At 38.6% G+C, this 15,523-nt stretch overlaps 4 protein-coding genes across 6 annotated transcripts in view; 2 read left to right on the top strand and 2 right to left on the bottom strand.

The window, feature by feature from the left end:
• LOC109534368 overlaps positions 1-1,309 on the top strand; it is a 6,513-nt gene extending 5,204 nt beyond the window's left edge. For both annotated transcript variants that reach the window (XM_019900025.2, XM_048668851.1), the window contains exon 10: positions 448-1,309. In XM_019900025.2, coding sequence (XP_019755584.2) covers positions 448-1,107 — 660 coding nt within the window. In that variant the 3' untranslated portion in view covers positions 1,108-1,309. The remainder of the gene's footprint in view (positions 1-447) is intronic.
• On the bottom strand, positions 1,276-3,436 carry LOC109534369 (zinc finger protein 587). The gene is made up of 2 exons (XM_019900027.2): positions 2,614-3,436; positions 1,276-2,560 (listed from the first exon to the last, which is right to left on the bottom strand). The coding sequence occupies exons 1-2, from the start codon at positions 3,356-3,358 to the stop codon at positions 1,353-1,355; spliced, it is 1,953 nt and encodes a 650-aa protein (XP_019755586.1). The 5' UTR covers positions 3,359-3,436; the 3' UTR covers positions 1,276-1,352.
• Positions 3,437-3,779: 343 nt separating this feature from the next.
• Positions 3,780-6,103, top strand: LOC109534372. Of its 2 annotated transcripts, none has more exons than XM_048668852.1 (3): positions 3,780-3,892; positions 4,931-5,170; positions 5,236-6,103. In XM_048668852.1, the coding sequence occupies exons 1-3, from the start codon at positions 3,859-3,861 to the stop codon at positions 5,439-5,441; spliced, it is 480 nt and encodes a 159-aa protein (XP_048524809.1). In that variant the 5' UTR covers positions 3,780-3,858; the 3' UTR covers positions 5,442-6,103. The 2 variants fall into 2 exon arrangements, with proteins under 2 accessions (XP_048524809.1, XP_019755589.1); XM_019900030.2 differs by lacking the exon at positions 3,780-3,892 and adding an exon at positions 3,927-4,614.
• A 190-nt stretch (positions 6,104-6,293) lies between these two features.
• On the bottom strand, positions 6,294-7,722 carry LOC109534371 (eukaryotic translation initiation factor 6). Its single transcript, XM_019900029.2, has 5 exons — positions 7,389-7,722; positions 7,072-7,333; positions 6,828-7,004; positions 6,593-6,774; positions 6,294-6,537 (listed from the first exon to the last, which is right to left on the bottom strand). Exons 1-5 carry the CDS (start codon positions 7,493-7,495, stop codon positions 6,528-6,530), a joined length of 738 nt encoding a protein of 245 aa, XP_019755588.1. The 5' UTR covers positions 7,496-7,722; the 3' UTR covers positions 6,294-6,527.
• Positions 7,723-15,523: the final 7,801 nt, after the last annotated feature.

Raw genomic sequence — 15,523 nt, 5'->3', positions numbered from 1 at the left:
GACCACGGCTTCAAAGCCCGGAAAACATTCCTAAATGTTATGTTTGGGATCAGCTCAAACGACGTATTCGACGACGAGGTCCTCCTCCTGAGAACTTGGCTGAACTGGCAAACACGGTTCTTCAAGAATAACACAACATACCCCAAGAATTCGTTTTTTATGGCATTCCAAGACACGCTATTGAATCGGTTAGAGACGGAAACTTTATGTATTTTTCATCAATTTTTACCAAAAATCTGTTGCTAGTGATTGATGTTTTTTCTTTTGAAAACATTCTCATATTAATTTAAAAAACAATAATTAGAATTTTGATAAAAGAATGTAGGGTCTATAGTATTTTTTCTTTGAACTTTATAGATGGTGCGCTAATTTTGCACATCAGTGTATAATTAAAGGGAAACTAAACCTGTGAGAAAGTAATCCTGAAAACGCTACATTTCATTTCAGATTCCTCCTAATCCTGCTATAAGGCTAATGGGAAATGCTGCCCAAGACTACAATGAGTACGCTGACTTTACCTTCGATAACCGGTACTTCGACTATTCAGCATTAGGCGCAACCAACTGTTATGTGGATTTCGAACAGCCATCGGCCTCATCCATGGCACCCGGATGCGAGAACGAACCGAACTCCGTTCTTCTAGTGGATGAGTTTGAAAAGCATTTCAATGTAGAGCACGCGGTAGCCGAAGTGTTCGGTCGCAGTCCGATGAGCGAGTTAAAGAACTTTATTGTCGCGGAAATAGACAAACTGGACAAACTAAGTGTTCGCCATGTCAGTGTGTACAAAAACATGCTCCTTAACATCGAACAGTTAAAAAGTGGTGTGCAAAGTGATTCGGTGCGACATCAGATCTATTCGCTGTACAAGAGCTTGAACATGTTCCTGTTTGGCGTGCACAAGCTCAGCAATGGCGTTCGGAATTTGAACTTTTTACAGAATTTTGTGTACAATACAGGTCGCGGGCTGCAAGACAAGAAACGGGCAGACCTGGTCAAGGCCTACGGGTATATTTACGGTGGTGAACATGCGAACTTTAATTACAGAAAGGGTTTGAATAGTCTAGTATTCGGACAGGGCGCTGATAAGAGGAAACATTTTTCTTGAAGAGACGCATGTTATGACCTCCGTGGTGAAGAATGTTTATTTCATTGAATGAAATGACTCGCTTTTGCACGCTTAAGCAATGCTACCATAAGGATGCATGCAAGTTGGGTAGGAAATCACAAAAATGTGTTTATTTTGTGGGTGGTAATTAATGTAAGTAAAGCGATATTTAGTTTGGCATTAAACAATTTCTTTCTCAAAACTTGGTTCTTGTTTCCTGTGTTTCAACATTTTTTCTTAAACAACTAGGAATTTGCGCCTGCTTCATTTTTCTCGTGGCTTTTCCTCCTTTTGCTCTTTCTGTTAAACTGACTGTCTATAGGGTTTAGGTCTAATTTTGGATGGACCCCGGGACAGACCGCCTTTTCATATGTACTGGTCGTACCCGACTTAGTCTCGTGATGCTTCAGGTGAGCATCCAAATTCTTCTGGCACACAAATTTTTTCGTGCACATTGAACACTCAAAGCTTTTGATGCCTTTATGGTTGTTCATATGGGCCTCGTGGTACTCCCGGCGCATGAAACCCTTCTGGCAGATTGTGCAGATAAAAGGCAATATCTTTGCATGACTCTTACGATGGAAGTTCAAGTTGGTGAGCGTTTTGTAGGCCTTGTTGCATTGGTCGCAGGAGAATTTCTTCTCTACACTGTGACTGGTCATGTGACTCTTGTAGTCTGACATTTTCACGAAGCCCATATTACAGATCGAACAAATGGACACGAATTTCTTGTCGTGCTTCAACTTTATGTGGTTCCTCAGCTTGGTGGCTGATGCAAACTTTTTGCCGCAATCCGTGCTGTTGCATCGGAACGGAAGCACTCCCAGGCAGAAGTTTTCGTGCTCTTTAATCTGGAACTTGGTTCTGCAGATCTTAGGGCAATTTGAACAGTGAAAGCCTGCTAGTGCGTTCTTCGGGCGGCTGTGGAGCTTAAGATGGTGCTTTAGATGTTTAGCAGTCGCCAACTGTCTACCACACAACTGGCACAGATACCCTGCCAATTTGTGGCGCTTTGTGTGCCTGTCTAACATGCTTCTAACAGATAGTACTTTGCTGCATTTCTTGCACTTGAACTGTGACTTCTTTGATATTCGGACTCCAGTCGGTTGTTGAGTGCCAGACTTCTTCAATAAACTTTCCACCAAGCTGTCCAGTTTGAACTGTAAATGATCAATGCTGTTCACCAGGCCCAAACAGTCATTGCACAAGTGGCCACTGTCTTTGCTCGCAGTTCTACGAATAAGCTTGATAATCTTGTCTTTCACCGGAATCTGGCTTGATATGGTCAATGGGCTTTGAGCGGTCAAAACGTAGAACTGTAGACCGACGGTTCGGACCTTCATTCTGCACACAAAACAATGACTAGGGATTTGTTCTTGGTACTCCCTGTCCGTTGAACTGGAATCCTCTACTACAATATCGCTTTCTTCATTTGAACCTTCGCTGGGAGGGCCTGAAATCAAATTGGCACTACATAAGCAACAATCAGAACGGCCATCTACTCACAGTCTAAGTCAAATGCATGATTTGCAGGTGTTTGCTTTGCAAAGACGCTTGGTTCGTAATAGTTACAAGCCTCCAAACTAGCATCAGAATAGGTGTTATAGTAAGCCGTGCATTTTCCATACAGATTTTGATTTGACTCTTGGTTCACACCACCACTGTAATAGGCGCAGCTTTTATAAACCTCGTTGGGAGATGTAGAGATATCGGGAATGTTTTTCTGGATACTACAATACCCGGTAGTAGCAGTTGCTTCGCAGTACTTTCCGACTTGGGCACATGAAGAATAGTTGTTAGGTTTCAATCCAAATGGGTACGTGTTAGGGTTGGTGCCCCAGGAGTACTGACTGTCCAGGGGGGGGTCATAATAGCTGAGCGGACTCAAGTCTTTGCAATTGATTTCAGCTAAGTCCGGTTTGTCGGGCAGCTTTAAGCTGTCCCAAGACGGCATTTCGGCATACATGTACTGTGGCTCTATGGGTGCCCCTGGGTTTTGGTGGGGTAGCAACGGGGAGTACAGGTCACTGAATGTGCTACTGGGCGAAAATGTGCCCTGCAGCACCGAGGGGTATTGCATGGCAAAATGCTGACTGAATGCATTTTCTGGGCACTGAAATCGCTTGTCACTCATCGAAAAAAGCTTCAAACCGAGTAGTTTTGAAACAACGTTAAAGTTTGTTTTGACAACAAACAATAACCGCAACGTATTGTTAAGGTTATGACCATACTTGCCTTCATCTATGGTCATCTATGACTAGCAATGGGAACTATCGAATTATTCGATAGTTGTAATTCACTCGAATTATTTACAAGCGTCTATACGACAAGGTATACAGAGGTGTTCTGTGCGTATACGTAGACGCTTGTAATTATTCGATAACAATGTTATCGAATTATTGGAAACTAACGATAGTTGTAATTCATTTGAATTATTCGAAAGCAGTGTTTTGTATGTGTGACAGTTTTAATTTCAGATCTAGATTTCAGCAGGTCAAAATCACTAAAGTTCCTAAAATTTCCGTTTAGAAATAATTTGCAAAAAACCCTGCTACTGGGCCCCTCTTCAAGAACGCGTAGCTCCGTTAGGAAGCATTTTTCGATACATGTTCTTACATACATACATACATTATTTTTTAGAGCAGATTTCACTGTTTCAGTTTGGCCACGAATTTTGGGACACTCTGTATAGGTTGGAGCGCTTACGCATTTTTGATCTGGATTAAAAAGGCGATGGTTTAAAACTGTGGAATGTCGCATCACACATTTAGTTCTGTGATCGCATGTAAGTGCGTGTCGCCCCTCATTTCCATCATAACTGCCGACAATATTTATCTATGGTAAACGCGTAATCGGCCCAAAACAACCCAAAAAAGGGGGATGTTCTGTGGTAATGTGATGGTTGCACCGGGAATCGATCCCAGTGACCCATTACGTCATATTATGGCAATCGCAAACCGGATATAAGCCGAAGGATGAATTGATTCCGCTAATGTACGCTTCGTGCTACAAATAGAACGAATAAAGCGGTAGAAAAAGTTTTTTCCCGAAGCTATAATTGCTGCTTTGAACAGATATTTCATATACACACCTTGATATGGACTTCAATTTAAATGTGGCAATTTTTTACGAGCTTTATTCAAAAATTCTTTTTACTAAATCACTTAATATCAAAGTGCACTTTAAGTTAAAGCAAAGCTTTAAAATATGGAAGCAAAAACAGCTCTTGATCGGTCAGCACTGCCGAATTTGAAATATCCATGAAATTCCAGTACAATTTCAGTACAATTCAATGCAACTAAACAGCGCGTCTGGCAATCTTGCTCGCATTTCCAGGTTGTCCAGAAAAGGCAAAGGCGGCCGTTCAAACACGTTCATTTTTTTTCGAAATTACGCTTCTTGTTTTCTTGCATGCCGACCAATCATCTGCCACTGCGGCGATGTGTATTCAATATGTGCTCACAAAAGGCCCCCTAAGCTGGTTATTAGTGGTTTTTGTGATTAACTGTAAGTATATAATACATGATATGGAGCTTTTAATTGGATTAGAGAAAACTTACTGTATAAAAAGTCGCCTTCGGCAGGTATTGCAGTGCTTTGAACGCTCACTTAGATGAGTGAGCCCCGTGCTCAATTAGAGAGCAATCATTGATTTTCCCATTCGTTCCCATGTATTTGGTTCAAATTTGTGGTCGATACTTTAGCAAAAATCGAATCTGCTGCTAGTCAATGTATGAGGTCGGCTCATGAACGATGTTATCATCAGCTGAACAATTAAATTTGAATGTGCGAACAATTAAAAGCTATTGGGGTGTTTTCTCAGGTTCGGGGCAAGAAGACCGCATCGTCTACACGTCGGAGGACTACTGGAAAAACGAGACGCCGCTGCAATGTTACGACTGCAATTCGGCCTACGACCCGAGGTGTGGCGACCCCTTCAATCCGTACTCGATCGGTATTGTAAATTGTTCGGAACAGAAGCCCCCGGAGCACCTGATCAACCCCGAGCTTCACCCTAATCAGCGACTGAAGCCTACAGTGTGCCGCAAATTGGTCCAGAAAGGTAACGTAGTGTTGGGTGATCGCATTTCAGAGCCTCATCAGCTTCATATATGGAATTGTTTGCAGTCGAGGGTAAAAAGCGCGTGATCCGCGAATGCGGCTACATCATGGACGATCGGGACGATAAATCCTGCCCTCGTAGAACCGGCACCAAAGAGGTAGAGGTGTTCTACTGTTCCTGCACTAAGCCTTTGTGCAACCAAGGTGCTATCATCCGTCCAGCCAGTCTCGCAGCGGCATTTGTTTGTGCTCTTGTAGGACTAAGGTTCTGAATCTCTGTACCAACAGTCATTTGTTTAGTTTTCAATGCGTCTTTTGATTATCATTTTATGAATCTATATATACTTACGCCGCCGTCCCATTGTGAGCAAGAAAGTTATGACTACATTTCATCACCACTACCTACTTTCTGCCTTAAGTACACGTATTTCCGTTATCATTGCCATTTATTCTTCCAACTCTAAACTGAAAGTCTAACGATCATTATATTATTCTACAAAGGAATGATAATCAAAAAAATAGTTTTACAAACTCTGTTAACTCATATAGTAGCCAGGGTGAGGATTAGTTTTTACTCTTCCTATTTGAATTCCAGATCAAAACTAGTTTTAGTGAAACAATGTTCCTGAAGGGATGTTTGCAATCATATCATTTTTAGATTAAGGCCTGCACATGGCCATAAGTAATTTTAGCTGTTAATTGGTCTCGTTCTATTTACAATCGATAACATTTGACCTTTGTTTTCGGTTCTGCTATTGTGGGACACTCCCGATCACATTTATCTTTAGTGTTGTACTAGAAAGAGTAATTTATTCGTTGGTTGTTGCAGACTTTACACATTATTGACTGTTGTTAACTCGTAGTTTAATCATTAGAGGAATAGTTCAGCTTGACAAGTGCCTGTGATAGTGCAAAATGAACACTATTATTAATATTAATTGTATTATTTTTTGCTATACTGAGGGCAAACGTTACTTCAAATTAAGGCTTCGGAGCTGCGGAATTCAATGTCCAACGGACAATTACAAAAGCTTAGTCAGTTCACTGAAAATCCACAAAGAAACGCAGTGATTTTAAAATGTTTGGATTGTCTAGTTGCCCGCATTCCAAGTAAACTAATAAGGTAGAAACACTGCCACGTTTATTCAAATCCCGTACGGACTAAAAATGAATACAATATAATTGGTTCTATCCGAAAAAAATATATAAAATGAGTAGACTTAGCGAATCTGTTTAGCTTTTCCCGGCTGTGAAACCAAATCCATATTGGAAATTGACCCCCATTTGAGTCAAATACTTGTTGTACCGAGGTAAAAGTCGATTGCGCTCGAGAACAACTTCGGTTGACTTACGGTACTTTATGACATCCTGCAAAGAGATGATTATTGAAACATGGCTCTACTTGTAGGACCTCTGTACATACCCTTCAATAAGAGTGGCACGCATTTCTGTAGTTATCCTGTTGGGTTCAGTATCGTTCAGCTTGAAGACAGACTCTATCACGGCCAATTCGGTTGATGTGGTATCCAAGCCGGTAAATGCAAACCAGTCGTTCACGACCAGGCCGGCGCCCAAGACCGAACTACCACAATTAACTGTTCCTGCCTAAAATATGCCTTAGACAAATCCTACCCAAACTGCAACGATCAGACACTTACGACCACGGGAACCTGCAGCATCGAAGATAACTCTTCTTGGTTCGTTATGCTAGTGTTCGGGTGCACAAGAGCCCCGCGATTGTTCATCACACAGTAAGACCCTATGAGCACATTGCCTGCAATGGTACTTCGGAACACTTCCACTCCTAGTGTGTCAGCAATTATTTCTTCAGTTTCCTGAAAAATGCGAAGCATTTTAATTAATAATCAGTGCCAGGTCTTTGCATGGCATGGATGAACGTACTTTGTCCAAATCGGGATGTGCAATGGCGACATAATCATTACAGGCCACAACATTTCCTAGGGCCGAGAGCCGCTCTTCCACTCTCTGCACCTTCACCGAGTCCGGCAGAGCGTTTCGGAGCTGCTGCAATTCCTGATCGAATGTCGAGTTGGGCACCAACAGCCCCCTTTTGTTGCCCACACACATGCGGCCCACGATTCTGCACCCAGATATAGAGGCATGGACCACGGGAATTGTGTCTGCGAGTTGGGACTCGAACGTGCTGAAAACAGGTGCTTTTGAATTTCACCATGTTGCAGGACATGCCTTCAACGTACCTGTAAAACACCTCGGAGCCTCCTATGCTAGCCAAACAATAGGCATTGGTTAATTTGGCAAAAACGCCGATTTCATTTTTGCTTTCAAACTGGATGCGAGCCGTCATATTTGTATTTTCACCAAAAATTTAATTAAATAAACATAAAAACTATGATGCACGTGTCTAACCTAACAACCACTACCAACACAGATCTCTTATCTTTCTCTATGTGACTGCCTGTGGTGACTGCCTCAGTGAGTAAATAGTGAATGAGGGCAGAGACTAGGGATGACACGAAATACTTGTCACATGTATTTTGGAACAGATATCGATACGGAACAGTCGGTACCTGTGACCGATATTTAAAATAACATGTGATTTGAAATAACAAGGCTGGCCTACGATGCTGGTCAGGACCAGTACAACATGGTATTTCGATATTTCAACAAAGCAAAAAGGCAAATACCTGCCTTTGTGCCTTTTGATTCCCCGCGGCGTTGTCAGTTGGCCTGAGTTTTAGTGAAAGGAGATATTTTATTCTCGTGAAGTGGTAAGGTTTTGTATGTATGGGAGAGGGACGTGCACCCATGATTCGGCAAATAGCAATAATTCAATGAACAGAAAATGTCGGAAACAGCAGTAACAGCCGTCTCCGATATTTTCGTTAATGTGACCAGGCCTGTGAGTCACAGGCTGTGACTGACTGACTGACTGTTTTTTCGGAATTCTCAGCTGTTGAATTTTCAATTTTCAATTAAGCGATAAGATGAATTGTAATCAGTGATTAGGATGAAAATAGAAGATTTTTCACATTTTACTGCCCTTAAGTGGGAAAGATAAAAAATGTGGTCACCTTTTTTGTGTTCAAATAAAGTATCGATAAAATGGTAAAACGTTACTCATAAAAAATGTTATGCCTTTTTTTTGACTATCAGCCCTTGCATACATAAAGGAACAAAAGGCATTCGGTCTTCGGTCATAATTTATTGCTGACCCAGCAGATTCGCACCCAAATTACTAGGAAGTGGCGTGGATATCCTTCAATGGAACAATTAGTGCAGTCGGATTAGATTATATTTTTTCCGGGCACTAAATAGATGAAAGTAAAATTTTTTATATTGAATTTGGTTTTGGCACTATAACTTTTTTTGAAGGTGTCTGTATACTTTATAAGTGGTATAAATTTTAGTTCCAAAAATTCATAACTTTCTGTTCGTTCCTATTTGTCATGTAAAAAGGACTCTTGCCAGATTCTAAATACATTTTTCTTGAGACGTCGGAGAGACTTCTCTGAGGCTGTATTTTACTGGTAAAGAGTTATACTACAACGTACAGTAAATGAAAATTTCATTACTGACTGACCAAAAAAAGTTATGGTACCATTTTCTTGAGACAAAACTAAATTAATTATTGAAAATTAACAAAACGCTGAAATGGACGGTTTTTTTTTCGATTTTTGAGTAAGCTAATGAACGGATTTTAATGTAGTTTATCTGATATCATAGGTATTTTTAATACTTGAAAAAAAAGATAAAACTTTTTTTCAATAGCATAAATGGTTCAACAATTATGCACAAAAAACGGGCTTTCGCACTTTCTTTAATTATTTATAAACAATGTTCCACAGCTGGACACAAATTTGCCTCAATATTCTCACATCCTTCCGAACAACTTCCAATAATCTTTTACCAGCATATTTTCAGTGCCCGAAACAGGCCTTTTAAAGTGTAATCCAACTGGACTCAAAATACGCTTCAGCCCGGTTTCAGGTACAAACCAATATTTATCATGCGCCAAAATAACATGTGCCTAAAAATCACAGATACTTGGAACAGGTACGAGCTTGGAACAGTCACACATGGAACCTGTGCTGAAAAATACTGGTTTGCGTCATCCCTAAAGACAAGTGAATGATGACACACATGATGCGCCGACCGCCAGTGAACCATACTAGAGAATTTTCCCCTAGTTCTAAGGATTTTTCTCAGGTAAAAGGAAAAAGGGATTTGGTAGAGTAAAGAATTTTAATTTTTTCTGTTTTTCTGCAAACAAAAATAATTCTGGGAGGAAAATATTGAAATATCGGACTAGATAAGGCTCACAAATAGAGAGAAGCCACAATGTGTTAACGCGATTTCAGTCGCAGCCAGTAGCGTACATCTCACTGAATCCTTTGAATCTCCTTTAAAGACTTTCTAATTTCCCGGAAATAATCTTTACTGGGGTGCAAAAATCTACATATAAATATAAACTTTGTCAAATGCCTATTTAATGTAAAGGTTGGATCTAAAAGAATAAATAAGAAGAATAAAAATTGAAGAAAAATTATGAAATCCATTTTTTTACATTTTTTTAAATTCGTAATATACTGTTTCCAATAACGTTTTTCGTTTCAGATATCACTTTTTATCTTTGAATATAAAACTTTTTATATTCAAAGCTTTTTATTAAATATTAAGAATCTAGGGATTTTAATTTCACCGATCTGGCATCACTGCTGACGACCACGGATGAACAGAGAATCACATATCCACAGATCACACAGGTTATATGATCTGTGCACATTGCAGAATGCATATTCGCGAATTCAACTACCGATGGTGGGTTCAGAGGTCTTCTGTGTGGTGGCGCTGCAAAGCGTCAATTTACTCGTTGTCTAGTGACAGCTGAAATTTGTCTATTTGTTGGAGTTGATGAGATTTATGACATAAAACAATACTTACACACTTTTTTCTATTTATTTAAATGGGAAACTTTTTCATTATTAATTTAACGAAAAAGAGTTATTCTTGATAAACATAATACAAGTAGTAAATAACAAAAATAGAAATATATCGCAGTTAATGTCTAACATTGTTAAGGGGGCAAGAAAATAGTAATAATTTTTTTGCGCAAAAACTATGAATGCTACAAGATTTTACAAAGAGCACAACATTGTGAATAAATGTGTAACAACCAAAAAAAATTGAGTTGATTCCATCCCCCACATAAAAAGTTCTAGTAGCTTTTGTACCACGACACTCTAGAATTCACCACTTGTCCAAAACGGCTGAACTCGATTGTTTCATCAAAATATGAGTCTTACATCAGAAAAAATTTACAGCGAGTTTCACCAAAATACCATTGTCCCGATATTTCAAAAAATATTATTTTTTTGAAGAACTTTGACCATCAGTTGCCGAGGAGCGAGACTTTTTTGTTAATAAACGTTAGGTCAGATCGTCTTCTTTTGATGTAAAGAATATCGCAGTGTCCTTTTGATCACGTGATTACGGGACACCCTGTATGACGGATACAGAAAAAACTAATTTTCTACCCACCTACATAATCAACAATCTTTATAGGTAGGTAGGTACATAGCGGGCACTTTAGATTGACCGCTCGGTACCTGTCGATAGGAATTATGGAACGGCTATTATTTATTTGCTTTATACATGATTGCAAAACTATCCGTGTGCCCAAGTCGGTTCAGTTGACCGGTTCTGTATGGGTCATTCGGGAAAGGAAAAGAAACCCGAGCAATTATCTCTTCACATACACATACCTACCCATAATAATTGGGCCGTTTTTGATTGATTGATTTAAAATTCGCTCTGATGTGTTGTTTTGTCCGAAGTAGGTTGGGGTTGTTTTGGAAATCGTTCGTCGAAAACTATTGTTAATCTGCTAAGAAACTCGCACGCGTATTTAATTGCATTCCCTATTGTTGTTTACAACTATGCCGCAGTATTGTTCATGGCGACCTTGCAACGAAATGTGCTTAAAAGGCGAAATACCGATTATGTAGGTGTAAAGAAATCAAAAACACTGAGATAACATAGAATCCTAACAAACGAGAATAATGTTTGTTGTTAAATGTTGCATAATGGATACAAATAGAGAGCCGATAGGCATGGGGCGATGTCATAACAGTTATTCCTTTTTATCCGCAATAATTACTGCACAATCATATGAAAAAGTATTAATTACACGATAAAAATCAGCTCTTGTTCTGATACGTATCGACAGTGGGTATTGATCAATGGCAATCTAGATCGTCGCTTTGAAGTCCCCCGAACTCCAGTAATGGAGCTTTCGTTCGGCGGCATGCTATGCAATTATTTGAAAGGTTTTCTTCGTTAATTTTCGATTTCGCACACAATATATAATAAAAATTATTCTTGAAAGCCCGTACACAAATGGGTGTCAACGACTCTAGAAGTAGCGACCCTGAAACCAGTTGTAAACCACTGTGGTAACATTCTTTCAGCAAAGGCTACAATCTAAAATCCGATTGCGACATTTCCCATATGCTTCGCCGGACTAGACCGGTACGAATTCGTTCCAATGCATTGATCGCAAGATAGTGAACAGGGTGCAAATAGCTGAACGCTTGGAACGTGCCAAAAGTCCAGTTAAGGCCATGTGATGAAAAATAAGATCTGCCAAAAGGCATTTGCCCATTCTGATTCCCGATTGTATGAAACAGGTTGCATTCTGAGTGCCAACACACAAGCAACCGTCTATAAATAAGCAATCGGAATAAGCGTGTCTAATTAATGACGCTGTTGCGTTTATTAAGTTTTCAGGTCTGTTGGTTTCTAGGTATGAACCGATTTTAATGTCGCATTGTCGAAGCGTGCAAACGGGTCGATGGCTATTTTAACACTAACAATCCTTGACAGGTTAAGCATAGAAACTGTCAATGTCTTTGCCACGTTGTTGTAGGCCTGGGTAGCTCAGTGAATTTTTCGGAGTTGGCGCAGTGCAGCGCAAATGGTTTGGTGCGCCAACGGAAGGCACCGGCGCAGTAACTCAGCTCTGTTGCTGGAAAAATGTTGATGGCTTTTTTAGTTGTTTTTGGATTTATTTTTAGGGCCATTTATTAATAATCATTTTAAAATCTCTTAAAAATTTCTGAATTTTCCAGTTTTAGTCAAGTTACTGTTTCTTCTAATTGCTCAATTTTCTAAAGTTTCGCCTAAAAATGCTGACAATCTTAACGTATTTTCCGCGAAAAATTATGAAATAATTTTCGAATTCTTCGTTGCGTTGTCAAAAGTTTTGAAATCTCTTTCCAGCTTCGAATTGGTAGCAAAATCAAATAATTTCCTATCAAAAAACGAACACAATAAGCGAAAGTTTATAACAGATTATTTGGAAATCTCGTCACCTCCATACATCTGAAGGCTGTAGAGTTGGTTAAAAAAATATTGCTTTTTAGATTCGACTTAATTTTTTTTTGCTTTACTTTCTAGTCAAAAACGCTTTATTTTGTAGAGATTCGCATAAAAATACTGACGATCTGGAGGTCTCAAAATTGAGGCGAAAAATTACAAGATAAAAGTATAGCTCTTTGTAAAAATTTTACAAAACTTTTCTCAGCACAAAAACGAAAATAAATTCTTCCCGTTTTTCACCGAAAACCATTAAGGTTTTCTCCAAAACCGATCACAAAACTAAAAGTTTTTAACCAAAAAACCATTATTTTCTGATGATGTTTGTCTTTTCTGACAATAATGAGGTCTTTCCAGCCAAAAATGACAAAATTAATTTTGCTAGAAAATTCGTCTCATTCGTCGGTTTGCAAGGAACTTTTGAAAACCCAATTCAGCGTCGAATTTGGCACAAAAACCAAATAATTTTATTCAGTTTTTTACCGAAAGTAAGTAGGAAAATCGTGTAAAAACAACGAGAGGGCAAAAGTTTACAAAAAATTATTTGGAAAATTCGCCTCCCTCATTGCTCTGAAGATTTTTTAAAGTTCTCTGAAGTTCCTTTAAATTTTCGGATCATTGCAGATTTAACAAATTTCCTATTAAGTAATTCTTTTTTTTTTTACTTAAAATACGGACAATTTTCAGGTATCTTCTGGGAAAAATTAAAAGATAAATTTTATTGGAACACTCGCCTCCTTAACCGCTTTAACATTTGTGGAAAACTTTTTGCAGCTTCGAATAATGGAAAAATCCCTGATAATTATTTATGGGTCTTTTTACAAAAATATTTCCCCGAACTGGCTTTTTTTAAATTTAGTTAGAAAATTCTTGGAAACCGGGGTTTCTTCACTTTTAGGTCAATATTTCTAAACAACAATGTCTAAATCGAAAAACCGCGTTTTTCCTAACGTTTTACCGTAAAATACTGGCAAATGAATCTTTTATGCAAAAAAATTAAGAGATCGATTTTACAAGACAAGAAAACTAGTCGACTTTCTTTGGACTCCTCAGTTCTGTTGCTGGGAAAATCTAAATAACTTTTTTTTAGCTGTTTAAACAAAGGAGTAAAACGTTACTAAGAAAAAATGTTGATGACCTTTTCTTTAGATGTAAAAATGCCAGTCGCGGGTCTCGCAAAGCTTTAATAAATGACTTATAACGCATTAACCGATGAGTTATATCTCATTAACTAAGAGAGCGGCAACAACTCAATAGCGCAACTCAACACAGTGTTACCCAAGCCTACTTTGTTGTATGGCCAGTTCAACTACCGATGGGGGCGCTCAGAAACGTCAAATTACTCGTTGTCGAGTGACAGTTGAGACGTGTCAAACTTGCTTATTTATTGGAGTTGATGACATTGATCACATAAAACAATACTTACACACTTTTCCATCTGTTTCTATTTCTTTGAAAGCTTGCAAACGTTGATTAGAACAAAATATCAATAATACAAGTGTCAAATTACTACTTAACTTGTAGTTGTAATTTTGGCCACCAGGGGGCGTCTGAACTTTTGAAGTCGCGAATCTACTGTCAATATGATATGCTGCACATAGCCCGAATGATCTCACCTAAAGATAAGAGAAAAAGAAAAAAAAAAATTTCTGAAAACACTTGAGTATAGATGCTGAAAGTTTCATAAAAATTGTCGGAAATCCTGATTTTTACCGGCTTGATAAATTTACGTCGCTTTGAAAATTAGTGAAAAGTGCGGTCTGTCTTTCAAAAGTTCAGATCTTCCAAACTACCCCAAGGGGCCATTTGAAATTTTTACCGTATTTTGCATGCATTGCTATGGATACCGGAAGTTTCATAAAAATTTCCCCAAATCCTGATGTTTTCCTGCTGAGTCAATATCGGTCTTAAAATGAACTTCTTAACCCAACTGGCTCTGTCCTAAAAAAATTGCATCTTCCAAATCAGACTAACTAGAAATTTGACATTTTCATCATTTTCTGAAAACACTTGAGTCTATAGATGTTGAAAGTTTTATAAAAATTGCCTCAAATCCTGATTTTTACCGGCTTGATAAATTTACGTCGCTTTGAAAATTAGTAAAAAGTGAGCTCTGTCTTTCAAAAATTCAGATCTTCCAAACTACGTCGAGGAGCCATTTGAAATTTTCACCGTCTTTTGCATGCATCTGACTCTATAGATACCAAAATTAAAATCAAGTCCTGGGTTCTTCCAAACTACCCCAAGGGGCCATTTGAAATTTTTACCGTATTTTGCATGCATTGCTATAGATACCGAAAGTTTCATGAAAATTGCCCCAAATCCTAATGTTTCCCTGCTTAGTCAATATCGGTCTTAAAATGAACTTCTTAACCCAACTGGCTCTGTCCTAAAAAAATAGCATCTTCCAAATCAGACTAACAAGAAATTTGACATTTTCATCATTTTCTGAAAACACTTGAGTCTATAGATGCTGAAAGTTTCATAAAAATTGCCGGAAATCCTGATTTTTACCGGATTGATAAATTTACGTCGYWTTGAAAATGAGTGAAAAGTGCGCTCTGTTTTTCAAAAATTCAGATCTTCCAAACTACGTCGAGGAGCCATTTGAAATTTTCACCGTCTTTTGCATGCATYTGACTYTATRGATACCRAAAKTTTCATGAAAATTGYCCCMAATCCTAATGTTTYCCTGCTTAGTCAATATCGGTCTTATAATGRACTTCTTAACCCAACTGGCTCTGTCCTAAAAAAATCGCATCTTCTAAATCAGACTAACTAGAAATTTGACATTTTCATCATTTTCTGAAAACACTTGAGTCTATAGATGCTGAAAGTTTCATAAAAATTGCCGGAAATCCAGATTTTTACCGGATTCCTAATTTACGTCGCTTTGAAAATGAGTGAAAAGTGGGCTCTGTTTTTCAAAAATTCAGATCTTCCAAACTACGCCGAGGAGCCATTTGAAATGTTCACCGTCTTTTGCATGCATCTGACT

The sequence above is a fragment of the Dendroctonus ponderosae genome, unplaced genomic scaffold, assembly GCF_020466585.1.
Source record: "Dendroctonus ponderosae isolate FM_Combo_2020 unplaced genomic scaffold, Dpon_F_20191213v2 Dpon_F_20191213_8, whole genome shotgun sequence".
In the NCBI taxonomy this organism is placed as follows: domain Eukaryota; kingdom Metazoa; phylum Arthropoda; class Insecta; order Coleoptera; family Curculionidae; genus Dendroctonus; species Dendroctonus ponderosae.
The sequence above is the reverse complement of the archived record's forward strand: the minus strand, read 5'-3'. Positions and strand labels throughout refer to the sequence as shown.

Coding starts and splice junctions, on each gene's coding strand:
- LOC109534369 (XM_019900027.2), bottom strand. CDS start 3,358: ATGACCATAGATGAAGGCAAGTATGGTCATAACCTTAACAATACGTTG. Junction 2,561..2,613: donor TCATGCATTTGACTTAGACT/GTGAGTAGATGG, acceptor ATTTGATTTCAG/GCCCTCCCAGCGAAGGTTCA.
- LOC109534372 (XM_019900030.2), top strand. CDS start 4,548: ATGTGTATTCAATATGTGCTCACAAAAGGCCCCCTAAGCTGGTTATTA. Junction 4,615..4,930: donor AGTGGTTTTTGTGATTAACT/GTAAGTATATAA, acceptor GTGTTTTCTCAG/GTTCGGGGCAAGAAGACCGC. Junction 5,171..5,235: donor CCGCAAATTGGTCCAGAAAG/GTAACGTAGTGT, acceptor AATTGTTTGCAG/TCGAGGGTAAAAAGCGCGTG.
- LOC109534371 (XM_019900029.2), bottom strand. CDS start 7,495: ATGACGGCTCGCATCCAGTTTGAAAGCAAAAATGAAATCGGCGTTTTT. Junction 7,005..7,071: donor CACATCCCGATTTGGACAAA/GTACGTTCATCC, acceptor CGCATTTTTCAG/GAAACTGAAGAAATAATTGC. Junction 6,775..6,827: donor TGCTGCAGGTTCCCGTGGTC/GTAAGTGTCTGA, acceptor GGCATATTTTAG/GCAGGAACAGTTAATTGTGG.